At 43.6% G+C, this 9,078-nt stretch overlaps 1 protein-coding gene across 1 annotated transcript in view; it reads right to left on the bottom strand.

Annotated features, from left to right (window-relative positions):
• LOC108792751 (glycogen phosphorylase, muscle form-like) overlaps positions 1-9,078 on the bottom strand; it is a gene marked incomplete at its 3' end in the record, with an annotated part of 46,925 nt that overhangs the window by 29,141 nt on the left and 8,706 nt on the right. The window contains exons 3-7 of the mRNA XM_018563592.1: positions 8,827-8,970; positions 8,650-8,742; positions 3,876-4,022; positions 3,549-3,712; positions 3,358-3,472 (exon numbers count right to left, since the gene is read on the bottom strand). Of these exons, the coding sequence (XP_018419094.1) occupies positions 3,358-3,472; positions 3,549-3,712; positions 3,876-4,022; positions 8,650-8,742; positions 8,827-8,970 (663 nt within the window). The remainder of the gene's footprint in view (positions 1-3,357; positions 3,473-3,548; positions 3,713-3,875; positions 4,023-8,649; positions 8,743-8,826; positions 8,971-9,078) is intronic.

The following is a 9,078-nucleotide window of genomic DNA, read 5'->3' as shown; positions in this document are numbered from 1 at the left end:
GGGGGGGGAGAAGGATTGTAATCATTGGTAATCTCAGAATGGTTACTTTTAATGAGAGTGAGATAGTCCACACTGTCAGGGCACAGACAGAGTCACCTCTCCAGAACAAAGGCCAACGCAGACTGTCGCAGACGGCATACTGGTTGCAGGGCAAGCCAGATGCTCCAGTGCATACTGTGCCAATGGTCCAACCTGGAGACCCAGTAGTCTATGGGGTCCTCATTTCTGAGAATGTCCACATCAGCCTCGCATCTGATGTCACCAATTATGTGCTGCATGTTAAAGCTGGCTGCAGGTGGGCCTGGCCACTGTAGACTAACAAAAACTCTAAAAAGCAGTGTTGAGGCAGCTGCTGCCACTGCTGGTCCTCTTTGTAAGCACAAGAGACAGACTGGTTATCAGTGGGAACCTGGCACCATCGGGAAGTACAGCAAAGAGGTTTTTACACAGCACCTGCTGAAAATGCCACCTTGGGCCCCCCTCCTGGTATGGTGGCATAAATTGCCTACAGGACAGGATGCCAAGTTCCTGGTGTTTTTGAGGACAACAATGGTCAATGTCTTAACTTGACACCCCTTAGCGTGGTCCCATGACCCTTCAGAAAGTGAGGAATAGGGAGTAGAAGTCTGAGCCTTTTGCTGCCGATTTGTCTCATTGAAGTGCTGTACCTGTGGTGCAGTGCTGCCAGATGGATTAAGATGGTTGCTCCATACAGTCCTCTGCATGCTTCCCCTTGACAAAATTCTCCCTCACTGCAGTTCTTTACCTTCAGAACTTTCCTCCTCTCCAGATGGTGGCACCTACATTTGTTGGAAGAACTGCAGCGAGAGAGAATTTTGTCAAGGGGAAGCATGCAGAGGACTGTATGGAGCAACCATCTTAATCCATCTGGCAGCACTGCCCCACAGGTACAGGCCACTGCTTTTCCCAGAGCTGTTCCACAGAGCTCAGCAGCATGTTCCTTTTTTTAAAATATGCTGCTGGCAGCATCATTGTGGTCTGCAGCCTCTGCCTGCAGTATATCAAGTGAGGTAAAATTAACATCCATTTGGGTACCGCATGAATGAGGAATCATATGACTCTGCACCACAGAGCTTGGTGGAAGCAGCACTTCAATGAGACAAATCGGCAGCAAAAGATGGATGATAAGGTCTACCACCTTATCATCCACCCCCCTCCTCATCACTGGAGCCCACTTTGCAGTAAGCTCTAACTACTGGAACGTCACTGCCTCTTGCTGCTCTCTGCCTGATGTTCCCTTCCTCTTTGGTCATGGCACTAGCGACCGCAACTACAGTTGTTGCTGACACTCACAAAAAAAGCTAGTCCTAAAAAGGACTGTTGGGTCCTGTGAACATGGTAGAGGGTGGGGGGACAGAATATGTAGCTCATTCAACAGTAATTTACACAATATATAACAGTATACAAATTCTCCTTAAGGAGACCATGAGCTCTCCCTAAACTACTCCAGCACACACTGAAGAATGGCTGCTGGGAAAACACCTTATTATACTGGGGCTAGCACATAACAAAGCCACATTATCGGCCTAAGCCAGCTAACCCAAGTTCAAAGGACAGGATCCCAAATTTTGAACCCAAACCCCATCCCTGTGTAGCAGTATCTGAAGGTCATGAGGTGAATGTTTCAGCTACCCAGTTCAGTACTAGACATCAACATAACAGGCAGGTGGCATCAAGCCTTCAAGCCAGCCAGGACCTGCAGATGGTATTGAGTCTCAGTGTCATTAAAAAAATTGCTTTTCCTGCACGATTTTAAAATGATCATGGTAACCAAAGTAGTTAGATAACAGTAAAAACTGCCCCTATGTTAAAGTGTGATTGTGCTTTGCTAATGCACTGAAATGCTTACCCCATTTCCCATTCCTTCACTACATATACTCTTCTTCCCTTGTGCAACCATCTTAATCCATCTGGCAGCACTGCCCCACAGGTACAGGCCACTGCTTTTCCCAGAGCTGTTCCACAGAGCTCAGCAGCATGTTCCTTTTTTTAAAATATGCTGCTGGCAGCATCATTGTGGTCTGCAGCCTCTGCCTGCAGTATATCAAGTGAGGTAAAATTAACATCCATTTGGGTACCGCATGAATGAGGAATCATATGACTCTGCACCACAGAGCTTGGTGGAAGCAGCACTTCAATGAGACAAATCGGCAGCAAAAGATGGATGATAAGGTCTACCACCTTATCATCCACCCCCCTCCTCATCACTGGAGCCCACTTTGCAGTAAGCTCTAACTACTGGAACGTCACTGCCTCTTGCTGCTCTCTGCCTGATGTTCCCTTCCTCTTTGGTCATGGCACTAGCGACCGCAACTACAGTTGTTGCTGACACTCACAAAAAAAGCTAGTCCTAAAAAGGACTGTTGGGTCCTGTGAACATGGTAGAGGGTGGGGGGACAGAATATGTAGCTCATTCAACAGTAATTTACACAATATATAACAGTATACAAATTCTCCTTAAGGAGACCATGAGCTCTCCCTAAACTACTCCAGCACACACTGAAGAATGGCTGCTGGGAAAACACCTTATTATACTGGGGCTAGCACATAACAAAGCCACATTATCGGCCTAAGCCAGCTAACCCAAGTTCAAAGGACAGGATCCCAAATTTTGAACCCAAACCCCATCCCTGTGTAGCAGTATCTGAAGGTCATGAGGTGAATGTTTCAGCTACCCAGTTCAGTACTAGACATCAACATAACAGGCAGGTGGCATCAAGCCTTCAAGCCAGCCAGGACCTGCAGATGGTATTGAGTCTCAGTGTCATTAAAAAAATTGCTTTTCCTGCACGATTTTAAAATGATCATGGTAACCAAAGTAGTTAGATAACAGTAAAAACTGCCCCTATGTTAAAGTGTGATTGTGCTTTGCTAATGCACTGAAATGCTTACCCCATTTCCCATTCCTTCACTACATATACTCTTCTTCCCTTGACCTTTGGCACAAAAAAAAATAGTGGTTCTTGCAGGTATAGGGGGGTATGTGACTATCTCCCCTTTCTCACATGATGCAACACCCAGTGCCTGAGCAAGCCCCAGCATTGTTACACAGGGCAGAGAGACTCTTTAGGCTGTATAAACTCCATCTAAACTGACTTGGACAGGTTTTCTTCTCTTCCACGCTGGTAAATGCTATGGTAGGGGAGTGAAGCAAAACTGAGTATAAGCAGTTTGGACAAGAAATGGGGAAATTAGTTAACATTTAATTAAACCTGCTGCTTTGCCCATCACCAAACCACAGTTGCGCTTTAAATCTGAATCTCCAAACCCTCTAAGATTTGCTTTTGTCAGACACCAAACTAATGCAAAGAAATATATACACTGCAGACTGTTTACCTCTGCTATGACTTCAGCAAGGCCTGGGTTACACAGCCGCAGCCAGCGGCGGGGAGTAATGCCATTAGTCTTGTTCTGGAACTTATGGGGATCCATTTCATAGAAATCATGAAAGCTGCAAATAAAAAAAAAGTTATAGGTATGTGGATGAAAAGTGAATGGTGTACTGGAAAACTCACACTCATACTCACACTGTGTCTATGATAATGTCTGAGTGGATCTGGGCAACACCATTTACAGCATGTGAGCCAACAATGCACAAATGCGCCATGTTAATGCGCTTAACTGACCCCTCTTCAACAAGAGACATTCTGCGCATTCGGTCAACATCTCCAGGAAACTTGGAAGAGACACGCTGCAAGAGTTACAGATAAAAACATAAGTGTACTATGGCAGTAAAAGAATACAAATTATCTAAAAAGAAAAATAGGGAGGATACAGCAGGTGCATCTTGCAATATAGGAAGAAAAACAATACATAGGATGAGGGCAGGGATGTTTGATAAAGACATTATGTACATTGAGGTGTCTCTGATTAATTTCATAGATAATCTCCAGGTGTCTTGGGAGCAGATTTTGCAAGAGGTGGATTGGCCAGCGCTCTAGAGCTTCCGGCAACACTGTATGATTTGTGTAAGCACATGTGCGGACTGTCAAATCCCAGGCCTGAAAAAGACAGATGTATAGTAGTGAGACATGTTCCAGCAGTATTAGATGTTAAATAAAATAAATAATCATAAGAAAATAACAAAATACATTCTGATCATGTTATCTATTTTGTCAACATTTATTCAACCATAATAAATGTAGAGCAACTCATTTGAAGACTTCTAGTGTAGAATAGGGGACATATTTACCCTCCATCATTTACTTTAAAGTATAATTAAACACTTTGGGTTTTTTTTTTCATATATCTACTGCTAGCAAGCAGTAGATATATGCAAAAACTTAACAACAACAAAAAATTGAACATCTGGAGCTTCTTGAACGGCCGAGCAGGATGATGGGGCGGGCACATGCGCAGTAGAGATCTTTGGCGGGGAGAAGAGAGGAGTGGAGCTAAATGCACGCAGCCGTGAGTGTGCACGTCGGACAGAAACCGTGGGACCCGAGAAGTCTGCGCTGGATCAGAGACCGGCACCAGCACTGGAGGGACTCGTGAATACAAGTGGAAGGAAGAAGATGATCGGCTCAAGAGGCATCATCATTTAAGGTAAGTCCTTAAAGCGGCATGGCGAGGGGAGGAAAATAATTGTGACCTAAATGTCACTTTAAGGAAGTAATCCATATTTTAGGTTAGTGCATTCTCTGCTGCAGTAGGGGACAGGATGCTGCAGTAAGGGATAGGGTGCTGCAGTACGGGGTAGATATCTTTGAAGATAATGAGCTGGCTAAGTGTAAGTGTACACAAGGGAACTTATTTTAACAACTGTACAACCTGGCACAAACAGGTAATTAGTATAACATATTAATCTTCTGCATGCAGCTATGCATGAAAGGCTGTAGATTCATGTTTTGTACAGCAGGTTCTGCAAGGTTATGTCTGGCCAAGAAAACATGGGCTAGAGTTAAAATAAGGCAAGATAGAAGAAAGGGGATTGCTCCCCGATTTGCATGCAACCCTAATACTTTTTTTCTTTAAGGTTTGTTCACACCAAATGCAGACCAGATCTGCATGAGTTTCTGCACACGCAGTGCAGTGTGTTCTGCCGCAATTTTGCCGTGTTCTGGGCCGTTTTTTTTTTTTTTTTTTTTTTTTTTTACAAAAAGGGGGAAAAAACTGGAATGCGCTTGGTATGAACTAGCCCTTACTGTCCTCAGTTTAATATTTTAATTTGCACCAAATTATTTTGCACCTTACCTTTATTTCTAAAGTGTAACTTCAAAATGTTTTATTTTAGTATATTGTAGAATTAGGTAAGTGAACCCCTATGCATGCAGTAGCTATTGTGGCCACCTAATTCCACTCAGCTTGACACTCTGGGGTCTACTTACAGTATAAAGGATTTGCAGAGACATTGGCCCTGTGAATCTCTGAATGTTTGTGCTGTGCGAATGGATGCACAAAACAAACACTCGTTATATTTTCTGTATTGTTATACAGGATTTACATAGCACCAACAGTTTGTGCAGCACTTTACAAACTGGAGGGAGCTACAGTACAGTTACAATACAATTTCAGTTCAGTAGGGATAGGAGGGCCCTGCTTGTGAGAGCTTGCAATCTAGTAGGAGGGGCAAGTGATACAAAACGTAATAATTGTAAATAATAGACTGAGTTAGTGGAAGAAGAAAAAGACAGTTTTTATGTTGAGTTGGGATAGGCTTCCCTAAAGAGATGACTTTTCAAGGATGCCCTAAAGGTGGACAGAGGAGGAGATAAGCAGACAGATTGGGGTAGGAAGTTCCAGTGGATAGTAAACACTTTGGAGAAATCCTGGAGGCGAGCATGGGAGAAGGTGACAAGAGAGCTGGAGAGCAGGAGGTCTTGGGTAGAGAGGACGGTTTGGGTAATATTTTGAGATAAGGTTGGTAATGTATCAGGGGGTAGAGTTGTAAATAGCTTTGTATGCTGTTAGTATTTTGAATTTTATTTGTTGGGCACTTGGGAGCCAGTGGAAAGATTGGCAGAGAGAGGCAGTGGAAAATGAACTGTTGGTGAGGTGGATGAGTCTGAAGGGGGGCTAGCCTGTTAGTGGTTCGCCATCAATGAGGGAGTTACAGAAGTCAAGGCAAGAGATTACAAGAGAGTGAATAAGAAGCTCTGTGGTGTTGTTTGTCAAAAAGGGGCGATTTTTAGAAATGATACAGTGGTTAAGTCTGCAAAATTTAGATAATGACTGGATGTGGGGCTGAACGGAGAGCTCAGAATCGAGAATTACTCCAAGCACCCTGGCTTGAGGTGAGGGGTTGATCGTAGTGCTGTTGATTGTGATGGAGAAGTCAGGGGAGGGGACACGGATAGAAGAAATATTATAAGCTCTGTTTTGGACAGATTGAGTTTGAGGAAGTAGTGAGACATCCATGTTGATATGTCGGTGAGTAAACTAGTGATGCTTGAGGAGACAGAAGTGGTGAGTGGAAATAGTGGAGAGATAGATGTGGGTGTCGTCAGCACAGAGATGGTATTGGAAGCCATAGAAGAATATCAACTGACCAGGGAGGAGGTGTAGAAAGAGAACAGAAGGGACCCAAGCACATACCCTTGGGTTACCCCCACGGAAAGAGGAAGAGTAGAGGAGGAGGTAGAGGAGGAGGTAGAGTGGTAGGGGACACTGAAGGTGCGTTGAGTTAGGTAGGAGGTGAACCATGAGAGAACAGAGTCTTGGAGGCCAATGGATTAGATTGTATTAAGGAGAAGTGGGTGGTCAACTGTGTCAAAGGCAGCAGAAAGGTCCAAAAGTATGAGCATAGATTAGTGACCATTGGTTTTAGCAGTTAATAGATCAATAGTAAGTTTTAGAAGGGCAGTTTCTATGGAGTGTTGCAGAAAAAAGCCAGAATGAAACGGGTCAAGGAGGTTGTACAGCAAGATGGCGGCTCATGCGGTTTTAGATCAGCCGCTCAAGAAGTTTGGAGGTAAATGGGACCAAGGAAATGATTTCAAATAATTCAGACTGGTGGGCCCCCATGAGGGCTTTTTTAATACAGGGGTCAACAATGCTTGTTTTATAGGGGTAGTAACGGCGCCATTAGAAAGAGAGAGATTGAAGATGTTAGTAAGAGAGTGTAAAATAAAACTAGGGGGCGACCAAAGTAGTTGTGAGGGAATGGGGGTCCAGGGGGCAGGTGGTTAGATGAGTGTTGGACAGAAGAGTAGCAACTTCATCTGTGGTAACAGGAGTATATGAAGAAAGTAGTGGATGTGGAATTAGACAAGGTGTGTTTGGAGTTGGAGATGTCTGGACAGTGGAGATTTCATAGCGTATTCCATCTATCTTGTCTTTGAAATGATTGGCGATCCCCTGGGCAGTCAGTGAGGTGGTTGGAGGAGGCATAGGGGGATGAAGTAGGGAGTAAAAGTGTGGACTGGATGAAAGGGTGTTAATGAGTGTGATGAAATAGGTCTGTTTAGCTGTATGGAGGTAGGTACTGTATTTTTGGAAGGAAGATTTATATCGGATGAAGTCTTGCAGGGATTTGGATTTATTCCATAGTCGCTCAAAAGCACAACTATGTCTCCTGATGTCATCTGTCTGCCAAAGCTGTAGTTGGCGAGGTCTAATTCTGTGAGTGGTGAGTTACCCACTTAAGTGAGTTAGGTGTGTCCATACAAGACAAGAGTGAGCTTTTGTAGAGAGAAGTGGCAAAGTCAGGGCAGGACAGGGGTGTGATTTTGTCATAAAGGTAGTCTATTACAGAGTAAAGAAGAAAGGCGTTAAGTGGTGAAGGGTTCTACGAGTAGCGGTCCGCTGGCAGGAGTGGTGGGGCTAACAATAGGGTGAATGTGAATCTTATGAGGTTGTAATTAGAGAGCAGAAAAGGGGTGTTGGTGAGATTGCAAGGAGTGCAGAGGTGGGAAAATATGAGATCAAGGGTGTTACCATCAGAGATAGTAGAAGTGTGTCCATTGCGTTAGGCCGACACACAGAAGTGTGTGTCCATTGCGTTAGGCCAAAGGAAGAAGTTAGGCTGAGTAGCTCAAAGTTGGCTGTGGTGTTAACATTGAGGGACATTAAAGTCACCAAGGATAACAGTGGGTGTTTCAGAGGACAGAAAATTGGGTAGCCAGGCAGAGAAGTCATCAAGAAAGCATTATACCGCTCCTGGATGATAATCACAGCAATCCTCAGCGAAACAGGGGAAAACAGACGTACACAATGAACTATAAAAGAGGAGAGTGATAGAGAAGGTGGTGTAGGAAGAACTGGGAATGTGATTTGTAGGGGTAGAAGGAAGCCAACTCCACCTCTTTCATCCACTGGGTCTGGGTGAGTGAGTCCAGTGGAGGCCACCATGGGAAAGGGCAGCCGGCGAGGCAGAGTAAGAATCCTGAAGCCAGGTTTTAGTAACAGCGAGTAGGTTAAAGGAGATGGAGAAAAAAAAAGGTCATGGATGGAGGTGAGCTTGTAACAGACTGAGCATGCGTTCCAATGCATTTATAAGTAAATGCATTTATAGGTCTAATGCATTTTCAAATTACATCTTGTAATACTGCATTATGGCCACTAGATGGAGCTGAGGAACATAGGAAATAATATTTTCACCTTTAAGTTGAAAATCTGTTTAGATACAAAATGGTTACGAGGATAATAAATTACATAATAAGTTATATTAACATAATAACATATTACCTTATCCCAGTCCATTTTTTCAACATCCACAAACAGTCTCATGAGCTCAGGAATGGCAAGAGATGGGTGAGTGTCATTGAGCTGCATAGCCACCTAGGGGAGACAACAAGCGCCAGCATTAAAAGGGAAGTGTTGGTGAAGTATTTGAAAGGATGGAACATGAAAGAAAATAGTTACCTTATCAGGAAAAGCTTCAAAAGATGTACGCACTGCATCGCGGCATCCAAACTTAGAGGACTTGAAGCGTCTGACTATATCTTGAAGTGTGGCGGCTACAACGAAATACTCCTGTTTCAGACGTAATTCTTTACCTTCAAAGAACTGAAAGAAACCAGTATGTTTTCTGAATGCATATATAAAACTAATAATAGTAAAAAAAAAAAAAAAAAAAAAAAAAAAACCACTTTTATATAAAAAAAAAAAATAAAA

Source organism: Nanorana parkeri, unplaced genomic scaffold (assembly GCF_000935625.1).
Source record: "Nanorana parkeri isolate BGI_ZX_2015 unplaced genomic scaffold, ASM93562v1 scaffold679, whole genome shotgun sequence".
Lineage (NCBI taxonomy): Eukaryota > Metazoa > Chordata > Amphibia > Anura > Dicroglossidae > Nanorana > Nanorana parkeri.
Note: the sequence above shows the minus strand (reverse complement) of the source record. Positions and strands in the feature narration are given on the sequence as shown.